This window comes from Fistularia commersonii, chromosome 4 (genome assembly GCF_037954325.1).
Source record: "Fistularia commersonii isolate RoL2024-O1a breed Wild chromosome 4, RoL_Fcom_v1.0, whole genome shotgun sequence".
In the NCBI taxonomy this organism is placed as follows: domain Eukaryota; kingdom Metazoa; phylum Chordata; class Actinopteri; order Syngnathiformes; family Fistulariidae; genus Fistularia; species Fistularia commersonii.
The window spans coordinates 17,183,042-17,204,973 of record NC_141287.1 but is presented as its reverse complement, the minus strand read 5'-3'; the positions used below and the strand labels follow the sequence as shown (position 1 = coordinate 17,204,973).

Below are 21,932 nucleotides of genomic sequence, written 5' to 3'. Positions count from 1 at the left end.
TTTAACATCACACTAATGGGAAGGGGGTGCTGCTGCCGTTCCACAGCAGATGAAGTAAAAGATGAGTGGCAGCGATGCTTTTATTAGCTCAGCCTCTATATAATTTCACACAGTAGGTGTTTAAGTCTTTAAAGCTTATGAATCCGTTTTCAATGCCTCACCTGTTAAAGAATTAGAGTTCATTTGAGTGACAGAAATTTCCAGACCTATATATACATTCACATGCACAAAGAGTGAAATTGTTCGACAGCGAAATAAGCGCTTTAAGTACACACTGTATGTATGGCAATCTTACATTTCAAAACAGTAAGCCTCTGCCAAGACTAATATAAAAAATAAACAAACAAATAAATAAAAAATGTATGTATAATATATCTATATTTATTTTGTGTTTGTGTATATATATATATATATATATTTATTTTTTTTTTCAATTTATTTACTCAACGTATGGTTCTTTTTTTGAGCTTTCTGAAAAACTTGAGAAATTTATTTGCGCGCTGAAGCCGAGGATGTGCTTCTATTTACATATTTTTTTGTTGTATAAAACTTTCATCCTCGCCCATGCTACACCAATCTTTATGTAAATGAGCTTATCCTTAGTCTTGTAATCCTGCAAACACAAAGGAACAAATGAGAACCTGTCTGAAGGAAGGAGCGGTGTATTTCCTCTGCTTTTGTGTGCCATTATGAGACACCGATGTCAACATTTTGTTTTACTATGTCGCATGTGCCGCACCCAGTGTATAGAATTGTTTTTATCTTTGGGCTAAATATAGTGAATTTTTAAAATGGATGAGGACTTCTTATCTTTCCCCTTATAGGTTGGCATCGTTGGACGCACTGGCGCCGGTAAAAGCACTCTGATTTCTGCCTTGTTCCGCCTGGCAGAACCAGAGGGAAGAATAATGATTGACGGCTTTCTGACGTCTGAGATCGGTCTGCACAGCCTACGTCAGAAAATGTCCATCATCCCACAGGTGCCCCTTTTTCAAAAGATATAGTTGAAACAGCATTAAATAACAAATGTTTAGATCTTATTGTAGAGCTATAAGGGGAAATAAAGTAAGCCTGCAGTTCTCTAAAATTCTATTTGCTCTGCTAAAAGAATATTCCTGTCTATGATATAGTGTGCAATTTATTTTTCTGAAATTGCAGGGCTGATCCTTAAATTTAAATAGTGTCTTAAAGATTCAGTGTTTCCTCCTGATTCAGAAATGGCAAAACTATCAGATGAACACTGGTTACAGAAAGAGGAATCCTCATGCTTTAGCATTTTTTTCCTGTTTGTACAGCTTGCTGTAAAAAAAAAAAAAAAAAAAAAAGCTAAAACAAGTGAGGAGAATTACAGTTGTCACTCAGGGGATTTCTGAAAGTGAGACAAACAGATGCCTTGAGACAGTTTAACTTTATTTCCGCTTGTTGAAACTGATACAGCATTAAGAAAATGCCAGCCTGCGGGTGAATGTCAGCGGAGTGGAGGGAGGGGAGAAGACTCCCACGGCCTGTACTGTGAAGAGAGCAGTTCTCCATCCCTGACAGAGGATTAGCCCTCTACCCCCCAAACATGGGAAAGCTGCTTAGAAGAAGTCTCCCCCATCCTCACAGTCAGAGTCCCCTTGTACACCGTCACTTACCCAAATCTGAAACATTTCTAGGGTGTAGCCAATATGCCCAAAACAGTTTCATTAATGCTTTTCTGTGGATTGGATAGGTTTCTGGCATTGCTTCGACTCCAGATAAAAGTTTTACTTTACTTCGTCCGAACTACTTTTAGATAGATGCGATGTGTGCTCGATGGGATTTCGTTTGCTTTGTCTCTGCTGGAGGGAAAGTGGCAGGTGACAAGTTAAAATGTAACTGCATGCTTTCGTGATCTGACGTTTTTCTAGTGTAGAAAGGAATAGTCTCTCTGTACTGTGCTCTTAGTTTTACAAAGTTAGCCTCCTGGATTTACACACATTCTTCTTTTAGCCTTTTTGCTCGTCGGTTTGACAGAGAGCGCGATAACAGAATATTCAGTCAGCCTTTCACATGGAAAAAAACGGCGATGTAAATTGCTAGTTGCCTTACCTTTTCATGTGGAAGGTTGAGCGTGATATGTAAACCATACATTGATGGTGAGCAGTTTCATTATTCATCCCCCACAGATTTGATTATGATAAGCGTTTATTAGCATATGGCATTAAAAAGGATACATTTAATATTCTATTGAATTCTCAGGAATGACTTGGTTAAAAAAATGAATTCTGTGGCAAACAGAGGGCTTAGAATTGGTGGAGCAAATAATCGGTGCATGGAAAGCTGTGCTTGAAAGCAGTTTTTCCAAGCGAACATTGAATCCTCAATTAAAGTGTGTCACAAAACTAGTTTGAATTGGGACTTCAGCTGGCTTTATGACACAGTCGTATTTTGGTGACAGAAGGAAACGCTCATCAGAAGTAAAGAGCTGGAACATTTTGTAAGGCACAGGTAGCAAGGGTAAAGTTCTGAGAGCTTTATTTTCTGCTGGAATTGAATGAAAATTGAGCGACATATGTATATTTATATCCTATAGGTTTTTTGTGCTTATGCAGGAGTGCATGATGCATGAGTCCATGTGTTGCTGTCACTGAACAGCCTTCAAGGCTGACTTATGGAAGACCAGAGATGAAGGTGTGGAGAGTGAGTCACATTCAGACAAGTAGATCTGTAGGTTTAACACAGGACACTCAGCCTCTTAGAGCCATTATGTGCTTAACTTCAAATCCCTGGTCTGATCTCACAGTTGCCAGGTAAACATTTCTTATCTTGATTTGAGATCAGATCTCTGCCTCGGGTAAGCTTCTCACATGGCTTTGGCTGGAGTGAGTATACAGTAGGAGTTTTGTTAATTGCATAATGGTTGTCGTTAGCTCATTTGCCATGATACCTTTGCCTTTCAGATCTAATAAACTTGTATCAAATGATCACCATTGTTAATCATTAAATGTTAATTACCGACAGACGACCACCCCTATTTATGTCTGTTTGCCAGTACATTGTGGATCTAACTGCAACTCCACATTCTGGGTGGTGTGACAGTGAGTGTTTGTTGGCCTGGAAGTGTGCGCAATAAATCATGTCAACACTGGGACCGAATTTCTCCAACAAATATCTGGTCTGACACAAGGAAATGCTGCCTTGCTTCCGTTTATCAGCTTTACCACAAAAAGACTGGCATGTTGGCATGGTGCCTTTGGACTTGTAAGCTCTTTCCTGTGCACTGTAGTAAAAGGCTTAATTTACTCTCTCTGAGACGCTCGTGCTACTGAACACTGACGCAGGTGTGTGGCTCGCCGTAAACGCATACCTTTTGACATCCAACTGTCCGAGATGTGATTGCTCGTCGCTTAAATAAATTGATGCTCTGGAAAATTATTTGGTTGCCCCGTTGAAATTTTTACTAATTTCAGTAGGATGGAGAATATTTAAAAATGTAGATACTAGATGGCACTTTCTTTTTCTTTGCCTTCTCCACCAATTGCATTGCACTTGTGATACTTTTTCTTAAAATAAAAAGATTAACTTATTGAAGCATCTTTGGACAGAGCATTGAATGGGACTCCTGAGTGTAGCGAACTCTTTGTGAACATCTTCCCCTCACACATTGCTTAGCAGTGCTCTATAAAGCCTGTCTTAACCCTTTCATACATCTTTCCCCTTGTCATTATCTTAACTGGCCACGGCCTTCTCTTTCTATATCCATCTATCCACAGGACCCAGTTCTCTTCACGGGCACCATGAGGAAGAATCTGGACCCTTTCAGGCAGCACACAGATGAGGACCTGTGGAATGCACTCCAAGAGGTACTCCAGCCTGGCTCTGAATGATTCCCCATTGCCGGCCCAGGGGGGATCCCTCTGTCCCCCTGTACAATGCTGCCATTCAGCCTCCCTGCTCGCCACAAGTCATGGGGGGAAATCCCATTAGGGCCATGGGGCCCAGCTCAATGTGCGGCTTGTAACTGGGAACCATTGAAAGTGCTGGGGGAGATGTGTTTGGGCAGTCAGGCCAATCAGGATGAAGGCTCCCCCCACAGTGAAGGGCTTCAGCTCCTGGTCCTGCCTCTGAATGGGTTTGGTGGCCTGGATTAAAGCTAGAGGCAGGCCACAAGAGAGCACTGGCCAAGGTCATCATTGGACCTGGCCCTGTATTGTGCCAGACGGTTAATGGGTGTGTTTGGATGGTTCTTTAAAGACATCCCAACAGGAAGCCTTTATGCAGGAGTAATGAAGGGTTGGGGCTCTGCTCTCCCTCTCTGCAGGTGCAGATGAAGGCTGTGGTGGAGGAACTGCCCAATAAGCTAGAGACGGTGCTGGCGGAGTCAGGATCTAACTTCAGCGTGGGCCAGAGGCAGCTGCTGTGTCTGGCCAGAGCAATCCTGCGGAAGAACTGTGTCCTCATCATTGATGAGGCAACAGCCAATGTGGACCCAAGGTCAGGGGTCTACAAGTAGAGCTTTTGATACTGAACCCCTATGGAATCCATTCCCATTGGAGTTTACACGCTTTAAATGTCTCCAGATGGCTAAATAAAACTGATAATCGAAATTGCGCGAAACAATCGATCTCAAAGCATTTAATGTACACAACATCCCCATGAAGGACATTTACAGAAACTTATTTCGTACACTTATAGAGATCTGGTGTCCATTTTTGTCTACCCCTGCACATACCTCTGTTGATAAGACATTGTCATGTTAAGGGGTATATTTCCTGCCTCGGGCTTTTTAGGAAGAGAGATTTGTGTTTCTCAGGTATTGTGTTCTCTGCTTCTTTAGGACTGACAGCCTCATCCAAAAGACAATCCGGGACAAGTTTCAAGAGTGTACGGTCCTCACCATTGCTCACAGGCTCAACACTATCATTGACTGTGACAGAATACTCGTAAGTAACAAGACAGTAAGTTTCCATTGTTCAGCGGTTGAAAAAACTCACCTTCTGATGTAAACATATGTTTTACTACCTTCACTATCTTCCCCAATGAGAGACGGACCCTCTTTTATCATCTAAACATTTATCTCCATACAGAATGTATATTTTGAAACGGTTAGAAAAAAACAGAAAACATGCATAAACAAAGTTAAAGTTGCCCATCTACATGTCAGATGTTATGTTACGAGGAATCAAGTCTTTACAAAATGTTTTCTTATTTTTCCCTCTCAAAGGCAGTTCAATTCATGCGCCATGTTTAGAACAGCTGGGCCGATCTCTCCCTCGCAGCATTCCCTCTCATTGAACCTGTGCTCATGCCACTTAATCTTTGGCCCTTTCCTGCCGCTGCCTGCAGAGGTGCCAATTAGTGCCATTCGTGGCAGCGTTTGTTAAAAGTCTATGGAGGACAAGGCCTGACCCCGTACGGCTTAGTTATTGAGAGGGTTGCTGAGAAAAGCCAAATATCAAACAGCAGGAAATGTTTCACACCTTAACTCGTGTTAAATGGCCCCAGAATAATATCCGCTGTGGGAGAGTTAAATTGCCAAATAGTTAACGGTGCCAAATTTGGATGCTTAATGGTTTCCAAAATGTGCACTTGCAGGATCCCTGTCATACTAAACTCTCTTTTTACCAAGAACAAGCCACCTATAATGGCTTTAAGGGGATCAAGCCTGATGAAATTTGTCTGTGATATAATCCTTTCAAAACTGCACTTTTCTTTATGTGACATGTGATGACACCGAAGTGATCGTAATTGTCATGTGTTCTTAAGGTGTGATTGTTGGATTTGACAGAGGACCACCCCTGAGCTGTTGAAATGCCAGGATAAATACATGGCTAACTCACTGATCTTTAGTCTGTTAGAATCAGTGCAACAGACTTTCACACCGTTAATAGGCTATGCTTGTTGTCCGAGGCAGACACAGACGCTGCTGTTTGCTGTCAGCATGAGTCACATAAAATGGATGGTTCTGAGGTACAGAGAGCTACTGTTTCCACATTCATCTTGCAATTTCTGCATGCATCAATCAGCGGTGAAATGTTAGTTTTCCTTAAAGTAAAGTATACAGGTAACAGGAACGTAGAATCATAGTATTGCGTGGATGATTGCAGGTTCTCGACGCTGGCAGAATCCAGGAGTATGATGAGCCATATGTGTTGCTCCAGAACCAGAATGGACACTTCTATCAGATGGTCCAACAGACAGGCAGAGCTGAGGCCGCCTCGCTGCTGCACGCAGCCAAAAAGGTACCGCACCCATATTTGATTCAGGCCGGGCCGTCACTAAGAACCACGGGCCGGCGGTGAGACACCGACTCCAGACGGTCCCTTTAACCCCAGACTTCAGTGTTCACCTCGAAAATAATGCAGTCGTGCAACAGAGGATGGTTATAAGTCTGACAATGCAAAGAAAGTTGATTGCCATTTTAATTCAAAGTATTACTCCGCGCATTTGCAACTTTAATTTCGAGAGAAATTGTCGCTTTGTAGATGTACAGCTGCTGATATTATCAGTGAGACCCTGGGTATAATCTATTTTCTCATAATATAATTTTGAGATCATTTTAGAGATGATTCGAGAGGAGCAGCTTTCTTTGCACTATATCTTTTTAGAAATATTGGGTTTAACCTCGTCGTGATTTGGTATAAACTTTCTATGGGGATTACTGTAATAGAGAATGTCCATATTTTCCCTGTGAAATTCATTTGTGATGTATTTCCCCCTCAGACACTGAATAGATAAGGGTTGGCTATTCATTGTTCAATTCCATTTTATGTGCATCTGTCTGGAACTACAGATACCATATGGCAACTTCAAACAGGTCTTTGTGAAATAAGAAAAAGTAGGCATCATTTCATTTTCTCTCTGTCCTCTGCACAAATTTATCAGCGGAACTGTATCTTCCCAGCCAGAGGAGTGAAATGAGTAAAATACTGATTTCAAAGAGCCAGCACACTGTGGCATTATTTGGTATCGTCTTACCCTGCACACTGGCGGATTGGTAGTGACATTGTTCGAGCCCTTACGTTTCTCTCTCTTTATTATAAGGCGCTCTCCTCAGATCAGATTACTGCAGCATCCATAACTGTCTAGCACCACTTATTAAATACTGAGATGGTCCACATGTTGTGTGTCAAGTTTCTATGGCTGTCAGTTAAGTTTAAACGCATTCAATAATCTGATATCAACCTTGAGCTCTTTTGTCAACGATGAAAGAAAACCCCGGAGCAGACAGTATATCTCGAGCAGTGGCCTGCCTGTTTTAACCTATTTTGCTTCTTTTCCGCTAACTTTGTGTTGTTGAAATTGACGGCCTGTCAGGGTCCCTTTGTGTGAAGGAACCAGGCATTCCTTAAACACTTTGAGCAAACACACCGATAACTTCCCAGACAGTTTCTCACATAATGTCAGATCTCTCTGTTCACAAGCCACAGAGAAAAATTCACTCGAGAAATAATTGAAGTGATTATCTCAGATATATTTTCCCTTGAATTTCAAAGTTGCTTATTAAGCTAAATAAGCCACTTTGGCATGCTCCAGTGAGTGACAAATCCCTTCACCATGCTCTGACTGGCCTGTCATAGATCACATCTTAACAGATCGTACCTCAGATTGGACCGCATGATTGTATTCCTGTGACTCTGCCTCCCTGATATGCTTCCAGGTTTACATGAACAAAAAGCAAGAGACAGATGTGCGCCGTGGCAAGGACGTCTGCGCCGTCTTTGAGACATCTCTTTGACAGTTTGGAGGGCTGCTTTGGCCATCAGTGACCGAGCGCTACCGCAGAGGTATTTAGTTTACTGCAAATTATAATGTGTTTAGACTCCCCTGGGGGCCCAATGTAGTATGTGCTGCAGTTTAGATATCATAGTCCTTTTGTCTGGAGCGTAAACAGACAAGTAACTGAGGCAGTCTTTTGCCCGGCTTTACCTTTATTGACTGCATATTACACCGTGGCAGTGTATTGATTACGCTCTGATATGTTTATGTATGTGTGCTCTGGCCTCTAGGGGGACTTCAATCCTATACTGGCGCTCCAATAGTGCAGTTATTGGATGTGTTTATCCCGGGGCAATAAATTATTGCTTGCTTAAATTACTTTTCTTAGGCAAACATTGTTCTGGTGTCATTAATCGCAACGCACTTCAGAAGACAAGGAGAGGTTGAGAGAGGAAACTTTAATTGTTGTGCCTTCTTCAGACCAAAGTTTGTAATTCCACTGTTTCAAGTGATTGGTCCTCCTGCACTTGGACTAAAAAAAAAAGACCTGTGTCTACCTCAGCTTTTAAAATCGGTGAATGTTAAATGTCACATCGTGGCAATGGCACTGAATAAAATCAGGTTTTTTGTCGGTTCGGCTTTCTTAGGGGATCCCTTGTATCACGGGCATTCTCCGTTTCATTATTTCATGCTAGTGTCGCTTGAAAAACCTAGCACTTTTGACACTTGTCTGTTTATTTTTCCGTATCTGTAATTTTTGGTAACAGTATTAATTATTGGTAATACTTCACCAAGTTTGCACATTATGGTGTGTAATTAACTGATAGAGATAAACGCATCCCTGGCAGCAAATAAAATTCATGCATAATAAAGTGGAGTTGTGTGACTGTTCCAGTAGTCTTTGCAATTTTTTTTTAATTCTCCCACACTGACTGACTAACCATTTCCTCCCACGATTGCTCATCATACATTTAGTCCTCTGAATGGTGTGTTTGCCTCAGGTCCGCAGTTTCAACTGGTGTTGACCGCGGCTCTACAAATTGGTAAGTGGTTATGACAAACAACCTAGTGATTGAGTCAAATTATTTTAAAATTCAATGTCAAGTGGTAAAGCACTAGAGCTATTTGCTTAATATAACGTGTCAGTTGTACAAAATGATAATTAATTCCCAATTAAAATGTAATTTTGTCATCACCGCGTCAATTAGGAAAGAGCTGCTTGATTCTGCTGTGCGCCGACAAGAGCGGAGGTGGTGATTACATGTTCAGATATGGCTGTCGGTAAACACTCAGCTCAATTTAAAAGGCAGTATTTAACCAGGCCCAGATTTGGTTAGTGAACTGCGGGACACCAGTTCCTTTAAAGCAGAGAGATTTACACAATTCATTAAAGCCAGTGAATCTTGAGCCAGCGTCATATTAAATGGTTACTTACTCTCAAATAGCCTCTCGGGAGTTGAATTGTTGACTTGCGAATAGATTAAAGTTTACATTGAAAAGAGAAATTGAATTCAGAGGTAATCAATAGCATAATGGGCCAGTGAGAGGAGGCTGCTGCCTGAAATGAAATTACCATATTTTTAATCTTAATTTTCCACTCTGTTTATCTGACAGTGTGGATGTGCAATCCAAACAGATAATGAGAGAGTAGGATATTGACAGTGGGGTCCTCTGGAGTGCTTGTTTCAATGATTAAACGCTGTGATCTGTGATTACTTTGTGTCGGATGTCAGGCTGTCGGCCAAGGCCCGGGGAGACACAGGCACACAGCAGCTGGAGCATCACGGGTCTCTGAGGTGCTAATGCACCTGACACAGCATTGACAGCATTCAAAACCCTATCGAGGACTGCGCCACACAGCAGCTGCTACAATAGGAATACTCATGGCGCTATCTACATCAGAGTCAGCATATTATTCTCTCTGCTCTTCCCTCGATAACAGCGAGCCCAAGAATGGCGACAACAAAGTTGGCACAATAAGTATTATTAACCGTATCTTCCTACGTCGCTCACTAATAGTGCCATTTTAAGAAATATCTGAATAGGTGTGCAAACAGCGACGCTCCGCACAGCGCTGATATGGCTTTAATAAATACAGGTCTGAGAAAACCTGGACGTGTACACAATGAATCCCAAAGAAATAAAACACAAAATAAGAGTCAGCACAATGTGGAGGCAGTGAATAAAATCACAAATTGTTCGCCCGTCCTCACTTTAAGCGAGAAGTGATATGCCGCAGCTGATTTAAAGGTGGGATACTACTTCCATTCAGTTACATGTTTTTCCCTATTGGCAGTAGAATAATAAAGTAATGATAAAGTATAACAAGCAAAAGTGCCGTAAATTGTTTAAGGCTGTTTTGTCGTGGGGCAGTAAATAAGTAGTCAGAAGCCAATTTTTGATTGACGAGACAATGTTTTTCAGAAACTTTCTGTTGTGCCAGCATTTTCTTTTGTGATGGATACTGCTGTTTGACAAATGGAAACAAATTGCATGGTGGCGGCGGCTGAATGGCAGGGAGTTTGGGAGTGTCAAACCTGCTGCTGAAAGACGGGGAAGCGTGATCTGCAGGTTTTTGTGGGCAACTCAAACCTGACTGATCCCAGCATAAAGTACTTGTTGAAGAGAAGGAGAAAAGGAGAACGGGATTTCGACAGGCTGCAGTGAAATTAGGAGAATTGACTATGGCGGCTTTGTTCGTGGCTGGTGACATGGAGTGGGGGGGAGATGGTGAGACTGGAGCAATTCCCCGGAGACGTTGTTGTGCTCAGTCTTTCTAAAGTGACTACAAAGTGAATATCTGACAAGTTCCCAAGACCTTACTCAGTATGGAACCAAGAAAAACAAACAACAAATGGCATGTCTTTTTTTTCTAATGTACACAGGTTGAGACTGGATGAAGTGTGTTTTGAAATTGACATTTGTTAAAAATAGGTTGCTCAATTCCAAATGTTGATGCTATACTTTTTAGACAACAACATTCTCCGAGTTAGACCTAGTTTTTTCCGCTGACAGACTTTGTGAAAGTAGTAAAATTAATTTTACTTAACAACTTGATTTTTTTTTTATGGCTATGTCTTTCCTTTTCATCTTCCTGCAAACAGCGAGGAGTTTTCCCAGCTTACGAGGTCCAATAAACACCACTGAATCGTGGCGCTTCAGCAGTTTTTAGTTAAAATCCCAGACTGACCTGATTGGTGGACTAATACTGGACAACCAGTAATTTTAGGTTGAGTGACAGTGACGCCTTGCAGAAGTCGAACGGTTTAGACTCATCTGAATATCATTTGATGTTTGTCGGATAGTTCCACTCAAATTGAACATTTGATCATTTTGTGCAACAGTAATGTCTCTCTAATGATTAATAATAGCTTCCGGGTAAAAGAAGAAACATGAAAAGTGGTCCTTGCTGCCTTGATCTAAATTGGCTAATGTGGCTCTTTGAAAGGCCACCACATAGGGAAGCTCTTTGCATGTATTAGCCTTAAATCCCGGGCATGCTCTGTCACCTTCCAAAAGTGCCGTTTGATTCTTCAGCTGAGAGAGAAAGAAGCAAAGTGGAGGGTTAGACAATAGCAAAGGGCTTATCTCATCAGTAAATAAAGCTTATTGCTTCAAGCTATAGAGGCTATGCTTATTGGTGATGTCATCCTTTTGTGGAAGATTGATGGAGCTTGAGGCAGGGGGCATAGTGTGTATGTGTGTGTGTGTGTGTGTGTGTGTGTGTGTGTGTGTGTGTGTGTGTGTGTGTGTGTGTGTGCGTGCGTGCGTGCGTGTGCCCGCACGCACACACACGCACACACACATACACACACATACACATGAGCTTGCATTCTTGTGGATGTCGCCATGTGAATGTGTGTCTGAGTGCACTTCCCAAACTCAAAGTTTCAAACTTTCCCTGCAGAGTTTGATATAATTTAAAATGTATGACATGTATTTTAACTGCTGCTGCACTAAAATTGCAGTCTTTGGTGGTAAACTAACCCAAATGTACTTCAAAGTTCCATCTGGCCAGGGGGCTTTTATCCTTGGCCATGAGAGCGGTTGATGTTCTGTGCATGTAAACGTGCAGCTTTGGGTAAAGGTGGAGACAGCTTGTGTCCCCCATTATTGTCTGGTTGCATTTACGTGGGTCCAAGGGCCCACTGTGTCTTTTCAGGTTACTTTCTCATCATTTCTCCTAATGTAGAGACCCACAGGGTTGGTGGCAAGCGCACAATGCATCTGTTGTATGGTTACTGTCAGCTCTCTCAAATAAGGCTTCCTGTTCATTAGACTTCTTTTCACCTCCGCACAATGTGCCGGCTTTGCAGCAATAGTGAGTCGACGCCCATCTCTTCAATGCCATGTGAATAGTTCTAAATAGTGTTTATGCAAGCCATTGTTGTCTATTGTGCGTTCAGTCTTGATGCACAGTGATTTGCCTGCTTTTGTAGCCTTGGATACATTATCTTGCTTATGTGGCTTCAGATGCATGCCTGGCCTTTGAGCCAGTAAACAGTCTAAAAGTTAACTCCCTACGGACAATGCTGGTGATGCCTGATAAAGTGGGAGAGAGTAACTAACTTGCCCATTTCATTTCCCCTGACAATTACTCAAATGGCCTCTTTCTGTCCTCACATGTTTGTTCAGACTCTGCAGTCTAATCATTTCTACACTGGGCTTGAAAATTGTCACATCTCTCACCTCTTAGTTTTAATACGATGATATTTTTTTTTTCTGTCATCCCGTTTTTCATATGCATTAAAAGAAAGTTTGCACCTAACAACTTAGCTGTGTAGTAGTCTGTGACAATCATTTCCCTTTTTTCCCCAGTATATAAAATTGATGATTAGATTGACGGTATCTGCTGCACATCTGATGAAGAATGTGGCAAGATGTATTTAAACACTGTCTTTTATTCTTCAAACCATCAGTGTGAAAATGAAAGGGTAATACAGACTGACACCAAGGTGGATAATCTGACACAAATCACAGTTAGAGAATAAAAACTTTTCAATCTCAAAGATAATGTCAAAATGATAGATGTAGTAATGGGAATTTTAAGTCTCGTGAATCCCGTCGGTGTTCTTTCTCGTTGAAGCTCTCCGTTGGACCGTAGCTTAATTTATTATGGAGAATTCATTCAATCATTCGATAAGTTTTAAATCAAAACTATATGCTGTGGTCCCTGAAATGTTGTCATGAAAGACCAAAAATATCACAATGAAAAACAACAGAGAGCAGAAGTGGCCAGTATATTATAGTCGTCATCTGTTTTTGTCTCCGTTCTAAGGACCGTATACATCACCTCAAGAGAGTAACCGATAGGCCTGACCATTCTCCGTTCGGATAGATGCACAAAAGCGGCAGATATGCACGGCACAGATTACATTATACTCATTTCAAAAGCATTCACAGTAAAGTATGCAGAGCAGAAAAAAAAGATGCTTTTAATGCAGGCCAATGATTACAGGTGAGAGATGTAACTGATAGTTGGCCCATTATTGTTCAGAGATTTGGTGTGTTTGACCCCCTTAAGCAGTCTGCTGCCAAGGGAATTTAAAACAACCCCTGCCCCTGGACTCTGAGGAAAGGAATGCTGTGTTCTCCTCCGGGAGGCACTGATACGATGCCGTCACGTCACCCGCCGCAGATTGCAGGCGCATCGGGAGAAGCTTCGCCGAGTGAGTCTCACTCCGCAAACACTTAGCAGGCATTTCATTAACTGGTCTGGGAGAGGCGAAGTGTTGCTTTGTCTTATATTGCCACACTCGTGTTGCTTCACTTGCGTTTGACCTCCATTAGCCCACCAGGTGTGTTTCACATTTTATTTAATGAACTGCAGTCATGAGGTAATTCATTGCCTGCACCAATTCACCTTGAAGCAAGTTTTCTTTCCCACCAAAGCAGAGCTGTTGACTTGTATTGCTGCTGGGTGATATTTTCATTAAAAGGCCTTCTTATCAAATAATGAAATAAAGAATCAGTTTTTTGCCCAGTGCTATTACCCACAAATTCAAAGGTTTCAGTGTAATGTCTTGCCTTCCATGCCAGTTAATTAGGTAGCTCTGTGCTACATACTAATGCTACTTTCATGAGACAATAAACCTGTCTCTATTGTGTCCCTACTGCAAGCCCTCTTAATTAATAACAGCAAATACAAACCTAAGTTAATTGAAATTTGAACATCCCATCTTTATATTTCACAATAACGCAATCACTAGTGTTTTGTTGTTGAATTACTATAATAACCGGCATCATATTTCTATTTAGCACCGCATTGATTGATCTCAGGGATGCAGAAGAAATATAAAAGAAAGAAATGTCTTAACCATGAGTAAACACAGGAGGCAATATATGCAACCCCAACATTGATTCGGACGGGGGCATTAATATTCACACCCCCACAGATAATCATAGTGAGGTGTACATGATTTGTTTTCATTGATTTAGTGACATTGCCCGGCTACTAACATCATGGTTATTAATATACTTTGCATTGATATTACTGCAGCATTAACAACAATTTCGCCATGTGAGAGAGATTAGCGGGCCGATGCAAATGAGAGGAATCTTTCGGCGGGGATAGGTTTAATCAGAGCCCCTTCTGATACAAAATCTTTACAACTTTAATCAATCTCTATAGACAGACTTTTCAAACTGCATGCAAGTTTGAATAGCATAGTTTTAAAGAGGCTGTGCCCTCCTGTCAGATATCTGCAATGTTTCGCAAATTAAAACTCCTTCCAGGAATATGAATTAGGTTTTTTGTTGCAAGTTTTCCTCCATTCATGGTGAAAACTGTCCAAATGCTACAACCTGCTCTTGTTACCAGGCCAACAATTCCCAACTAGTGGGGGATTCTTGTACGCAGAGCCCCCGACAAAACATAAACTGGCATGCTACTATTCCAGTTTATTTTGTCATCACACGTCTTTTGTCACATTGGCCTGTGAACAGAAATAGCTAAACAAAATAAATAAACAGATAAACAGTGGGCTATCTTTATTGCCTTTATGCAGTAATATTTCTGAGCCAAGAACATTTCTGAAGTTAACAGTATTTATTTTGCCGTAGTGTTGGTCACAGTCTGTCATATATTATTTGCATCTGCATGTCCAATCAACAAATGTGACATATTCCTAAGATCAGGCTCCTAGCACTCTCACCACCCACCATGGCAATTAACTGTCTACTAAGCTAACAAGCGTAACACACATGCCTGATGCAAGCCAGTAGAATATCAAGCTCCTCTGCTAGATGTATCCCCACTTCCCCCGTGCAAGACGCAGAGCACACATATGGGCGATTTCACTCAAACCAACGGGGAATCTCTGCAATGAGCATTTGGACCTCCCGAGTATGATATTTGGTTTATGTCGAAGCACACACCTATCATTTCACATCCACGAGTGACTGGCGAGATTTTGTAAGGGGGAAGTGCTTGTCGACACATTTAACATGCTTTTCTGGGCCTTTGTGTGCGTCTTCGGGACTAGTTATCAGCAGCTTCACTCTTGATAATAATGCTAAAGCTGCTGCTTTGTTGACATAAATAAATGAAAAAAATAAATGACATTTTCAGATACTCATAAACAGAGACTGAGCTCAGGGTAGAGAAGGGCTGAAAATGAAATGGTACATATCACCTATGTCAGGAGAGGAAAATAACACGACGTGCATTGCATTGCTGTCCAAAGATCTTCATACCCTGTTGACATCACTGAAAATAAGATCCACAGATGTTATTTCACTGTTGGTTAAACGATTTTATCCAACATAATATCTGAGAGGTTTTGTGGTAAATCCAGAGAGTTTTTATAGAGCGATCGCTACAGACTAAACTATCTGTTCTACTTACTGCTAAAAGGAAAAAAAAAAAGCATTGACCGTCGGGGCATAGCCAATATGGAGGTTAATCCATTCTAGTGTCTATACGATGGGATGCTTATGGAAGCATATTTGCTTAGGGCAGCCATGCAAATTATTACTTACTGCCCTGTAAGCTGATAACACAAATTAGATACCCATTAAAGTTGAACAATGTATATAGAATGAGAAAAGATTGCAAGTGATACCTGAAGGGATGCTTAAGTCGTATGGCACTAAAATATGCCTCATGCTTGCAAAAGTGGAGAGATGTTTATCCTTGGGATTGGAAGATGCATAATAGTAATCTCACACACACAGAGGCAGCTGCCAGGTGGAGGATAGCACACCGCATGTTTATGAATGGAAATCATTACAGGGACTGGGAAGCATGCCGGCATGGACCAACAACACTGAACTTTTTTTTTTTTTTATCATCTCCTCACCACGACAGCACTTAAAAGTTTGTGTGCCTTAATGTTTGTTTTTTTTTTTTTTTTGACATTACTTCACCTGTGGTCATTTTTTACTCTACTTGAGAGCACGGAGAACATCGGTTGAAGTCTCTCTCTCTCTCTCCATCTCTCTCTCTCTATCCTGACCTGAATGTATGTTGAGAACAATCATCCTGTTAACATAATAGTGCTACACGACGGGGCCTGGGAAATCGTGAGCACGCCGGCTTCACTAGCAGCGCCACAGCTCCTCTGGGCCTCTACCTTCACCGGTCTACTCTTATCAGATGAGCCGCTTTTAGTCATGTGCCAAACACCTCTGAAGGCGAATACAAATGTTCGGCAGTTACTGAGAAGTGGAAGTGGTGTTTGTTGTGCGATAGACCAGAGAGGAAGTGCTTCAGGGGTGTTTTGGAACCCTGGCTAATTCGACCCTTTGCTGTTGTCTTTGAGCCTTTTTCCCTTTCTGCTCCTCTGGCTCGCTGATAGGGATTCATCTTAAAACCTCCCCTTTGTCTGACGGACCATGGAGTCAGCAGTTTTTCTTCAACTGACGACTTTCAATGCTCGGCGGTGAAAGAGATGAAGCTGAAACACAAAGGCAAATTAAGGGTACAAAAACACTCGCCATTGTCCCATTGTTGAGGGTCACAAATTGTCAAGTAAAAGCAACACAGCATGGTTGAAATGTATTCGCCTCCAACCCCTTCCCCCCCTCCCCTCCCTCTCCTCTCTTTATATTCATTAGATTCATTATAGGCCACAAAGGATTGCCAACAAAACAGCTTGTGATTTTAGTTGAATTCAATCCCCCTCTGAGGCCTGCAGGGAAATTAAAGAAGGTGACTATCACTAGAGGGGGAGCAAGCTTGACACATCTGAAGCTTTCAGTGATGCTAATAGCCAAGCGTATCCAAAATACACAGGAGCTGACCTGAAACAGATTGTGGGGGCTTAGAATCATTAGTTTGCAAATGACACAAAAGTACATTGGTTCTATGGTGAAATCAGCCCACTCTCAACCTTTGATTAGTGTTTGTCAACTCCCCTTTCTCTTCATCCCATCCGCTTGTAGTCCATAAATTAATAAAGGCGACATAGCGACGCTTTGGATGGGAGACGCTTTGCATCTGCAGCACCTGTTAAACAAATGCTCTTAAGGCAGGAGTCAAATTGTCAGCATGTTTAAATTGCTGTAAAATCTTCATTTAGACAATGTCCCCTGGGCCTGCTTATTACTTCAGATTTATATAGCATTAGTTCTGCCTCGCAAATGTGGTGCACCATTCCACCTCAGTGAAATATGAAGAGGTTTGATAAAAAGCTACAACAGATTCTCGAATTAAAAAAAAAACTAAACCTTTTAAAGATTCATTAATTTAACTTGTGGCATGCAGCAGCTCTGACATGCACAGAGTTCTGTGGTTGTGCCCTTGAGCACTGAATGATGTATGGTGTAAGATGTTGCCGTGGCTCATCGGCAGAGGAACAAGTGCACTTGCAAATTAGACTACCTGCAACGCTGAGCACATCTCATCGTATTGCAGATGTTAATTTTGAAGTGAATACTGGCTCCACAAAAAGCGGGGGATTTTCTTTAAGGTTCTTTACTTCTCCTCTTTTTTTCCCCCAACAACATTTCAAGTCAGAAGTCAGTTACACTCTCTACATACGTAGCCAAGAGTGGCATGCATTATAATGAATCGCGGGGAAGTCTGAAGGAAACTGCCACAAAGGGTATGAAATGTAGCAGCGGCTCTATTGAGCCTGTCTGTTTCAGTCCCCAATCTGTTTTGTTCTCTATTCTTTTAAATGTGTTTACATTGTACGAGAGGAGACAGTCTATTGATTTGTTGTCCCCCCATATGAAGAGTGGCGTTGTGGGTTAACAAGGACCCCCAGTATCTGGCCCCTGCCCTTATGCTGTGTTGTCTAGCAGCTAGCTTCTGGTACTGTTGTCCTTTCACTTGATGTATAAATATATATAGACACACACACACACACACACACACACACACACACACACACACACACGTATATATATAAAAATGCTGCACCACACGCATACGCCTTCCTTTTATCAGGGCGGTTTGTATTCATGTTTTGTGACATCTCCTTTTGCCGATGGCGCTCTTTAAAGCACCTGTCTGAAATTCCACAGAACAATTTATAAGAGTGAAAAGAATCATTTCAGATGAAAGTTGAAATGCCATTGTAAAATGGCCTTTCACTTCTCTCGCTTGAAGATAAACAATTTCCCATGAATATATGGCTGGGCCCCCTATCTATCACAAAAATCAGGATGTGTCCCATACTGAGCCTATTGTAGTCTATTAAAAGAAATCCTTCCCTGTGGCAACCATTTTGCCGGTTTCAAGTAGATAAATGCCTTCCAAGAGGGATAAGAATGCATTTCGACAAAACTGCATTAAAGAGTAATGTTTGTCAACTACTCCGATAAAAACTTCACACTCGCATTTTTTCCAGGCAGCAAATGCATTGGCAATGTGTAAAGCTGATTGGTCTGGGGAGGCTGCCTACAGGTTAGCAGGCCTCATTTTCAATCTCTGACAGCAATATGTGTCGCCGTGTGCTTCATCCCGATTGCTCATGTTGAACACAAACCATGGTCACTCTATATATGGAAATCTCTGTCTTCGGGGCGAAATAAAATTAAAAAGGTGAGATTGGCACTTTAACCTCCGTGCCCCCCTGAAAATATGTTTTAGTCCGATACATTATACAATTGCGAATTATTTATCAAGAAGATACAAGCTTGATATTTCAAAAAAAATAATGAGATGCCGTGGTGGCAGCTGGAATGTTCTGGTCCACCGAGCAGCATCTATGAATCTGGGGAAATGAAGTAAATATGGCGGGCTGGGACACAACATGTGCAGAATGTGGAAGAGCAGTGGGAAATGCTTTGGTGGCACTTACCAAATCTTTTCTTTCTCTCCTTTTTTTTTTGTAAGTGCGTTCGGTCTTTGTTGAAATAGAGAAACCTGAGCGATGCAATTTCACATGGCTGTGTGTGTGTGTGTGTGTGTGTGTGTGTGTGCGTGTGTGTGTGTGTGTGTGTGTGTGTGTGTGTGTGTGTGCGTGTGTGTGCGTGTGTGCGTGTGTGTGTCTGTGTGTGTGTCTGTGTGTGAGTGTGAATGTTTTCATTAACGAAAGATTAAGAGATGCTCTCTGTGGCGATTTGAAATCGGGTGTATTGTGAATTCTTTGGGTGTGAGTTTGACAAAAAAATAAATAAAAAAAAAAAAAACGATTTAAGTCCAACCTGTAGCCCTTCATCTATCAGGCGAAAACAAAACAAGTGTTGTGCTGTGTTAAGTTGAATTGAAAGAGGCCACCTGTCGACACGTCACATTCAGAGAACAAATCATCCAGTTGTTGCAGTCACACAAAGCAAGTGAAGAGACTAAAATCCATTCACACACTCTGAATACAGTTGAAGTGTGTCTCACCCCAGATGACTGTTATGCAAAACAACAAAATGGAAAGACTGTGTATTAAGAGGCTGTCAGTCAACAGTGTCACTTCATGCTTCATCCCCTGTGCCTTGATGAAGACAGTAATTACAGTAGAACGTCATGTTTGGTTATTTATTGACATCTAAAAAATGCTAATTTTTTAGAGACTTTGGATGCTTGAGCTTCCCGTCTGCAGACTGATGTGGGGATTCACACTATATTTAATCCCACTTTAGAAGACTACTTTAATTTGTCAGGGTAATTTTTGATTTCAGAATTTAAAGCTGATTGATATGACATTTGGGGTAAATGAAAAAATTTAGAAAAAAAAAAACAATACACTTTTAATTAAAAGTAGTGTTTTTTCTGTAAATTATAGTGTGTCTTTCAGGTTGTTGACTGGATTGAGCGAGAGAAATGAGAAAGAAATATACTGGTTTATTTCAGGGGACGCCCCTCCATCCCCTCTATCCTAAATGCTTTGTTTTGGTTTATTTCATCCCCTCAGAACATCCCGGCGCTTTTCAGGGCCCCTTTTGTTCTTGGTGAAGGGGTCTTTTATTTGGGAAAAATCTCCCATCTCAGACTAACGCTTTGCCTTGATGCAGATCTTCATTAATCTCTGGGGCCGCCGCGGACTCTACAGCAGGCTGACGTTTTGATGGGAATTGAATTTGATACCGTATTGTGGTTTGTATGGAGGCTAACAATGGACTGTGTTCCTTCCTGTGTCTGTGCACAATCAGAGAGACCCAATTAAATAATTTGGTACAATAAAGGGGAACAATGAGATACCCAGCCATAAAGTGGGGGCTCCACCATTTGCATTCTACCTATTTCTGTATCATGTTAATTAATTCGCATTGAAACCACAAGGGAACGCACAATGGCAAACAGCGCAGCTCTTTTCAGAGTATGTGTGAGGATTCTTTATATTCTTTATAGTGCGGTGACATGCTAAATCAACATTTTACAATAGGATATTTCACATCTCTCTCCGGAGAACCACAGGCAGTTAATTCCAAGTTTTCCTCGTGCGTGCAATTCATTTAATTTATGACATTATGTGTTGTGTTGATTACATAGGGAAGCTATTGTTTCAAAATATAATTAAAGGGAACTTTTTGAAAAAAATGTTAAGCTGCTCTATGTAAATTGCAATTTCCTAGACTATCATAATGACCCATCCTTATTTTACAATGTACACATTTTTGACGATATAACCTCTTTTGTGAATGACAATATGTCATTTCCAATGAAAGGCATAGGAATTATCCATGAGTGATAAGCAGTGATGGGACCCATATGGAGCTGTCAGTGGGCTGCTGGTGGGCTCTCCTAGTCCAGCTGCTGTAATTGAAAGAAATGAGCCATGGAGCTGACACATTAGCAGTCTCCCCAGAGATGGACCACACAACGCACACACCCACACTCTCACACATGCTCACACATTTTAAACCTCATGTACACAGACTGAATGCCCTGCAAATGTAACCTGACTGTCACCGGACAGCCTCCTACTGTAAGTAAGACAGTGTGTAAGGTTGGATGTGTCTGTGTTACTGCTGGGTTAAGGGGATAATGAGAAACTGCCCTGCAGTGAGTTAATCAGCTCATTGCTCACCCAGCACTGCCATTTATTTGCTGTTTATTCTCCTGCACAGGGCCCCCAAGGGGAAGCCTGTCGGTGGGGAAGCACCTGCAGCTTCCCTGACACTTGATTTAACGCTGTAAATGCAGCTTGTGGGCCAGATCATACTGGACAGAGATCAAAACTTATTTGCACTGTGATTAGAAAAACTGCTCCCTGCACTGACCGGGCAGAAGCAATTCTCCTTTAGCAATTTTATACCGCTGCCCTACGTTAAAATGATTAACACCGACTGGATAAATGTGGCAGCCATTCACCAAAGCCGTATCCCTGCCGAGCTTTCAGTTGAGTTAGGTAAGCTGCTGTGCTTCACCCGATTGCTATAATGACACTCACAGAAATATATCTAATGATTAGTAAAAGCCTGTGTAAGTAAATGGCTCACTATAGTGGGGGTCTGGCTGGCCGTTCAAACTTTAAACTCACCTCGACACAATTTGCTTGCATACATAATATAACTACCCAATATTTAATCTTAATAAGCACAAATAGCTAATAGGACCCTGTAAGTTAATAGTGACACCAAATGAGTTGAAACTGCAATGAGATGTCGGCACCTGGGTATCACACTTGTCTCTTGCATTTGGGTTTTGCAGAGAGTCAAGCAATATCAACAATATCAACAATTAGCAGGATTTATCAACAACAAACATGGAGCCGCTAATCTCCAGGATTAAATCTTTAGCGTGTATTCATATGTGCAGATTGTTTAAAAAAACTGCTCAGTTGTTGGATATGTGATGTGAAAAGTCTTAAAACCAACATGGCCCGCACACATACAAGCACACACATAAAAGACCCCAACACACA

At 41.6% G+C, this 21,932-nt stretch overlaps 1 protein-coding gene across 4 annotated transcripts in view; it reads left to right on the top strand.

Annotated features, from left to right (window-relative positions):
• LOC147234942 (ATP-binding cassette sub-family C member 4-like) overlaps positions 1–21,932 on the top strand; it is a 51,642-nt gene that overhangs the window by 23,149 nt on the left and 6,561 nt on the right. For 3 of the 4 annotated variants that reach the window (XM_086144651.1, XM_086144650.1, XM_086144652.1), the window contains 6 exons: positions 825–980; positions 3,738–3,827; positions 4,286–4,458; positions 4,802–4,907; positions 6,072–6,206; positions 7,625–8,555. In XM_086144651.1, the coding sequence (XP_086000777.1) occupies positions 825–980; positions 3,738–3,827; positions 4,286–4,458; positions 4,802–4,907; positions 6,072–6,206; positions 7,625–7,702 (738 nt within the window). In that variant the 3' untranslated portion in view covers positions 7,703–8,555. Of the gene's footprint in view, positions 1–824; positions 981–3,737; positions 3,828–4,285; positions 4,459–4,801; positions 4,908–6,071; positions 6,207–7,624; positions 8,556–8,684; positions 8,727–21,932 lie in introns of those variants that run through there. The other variant, XR_015106002.1, reaches the window with a different exon arrangement.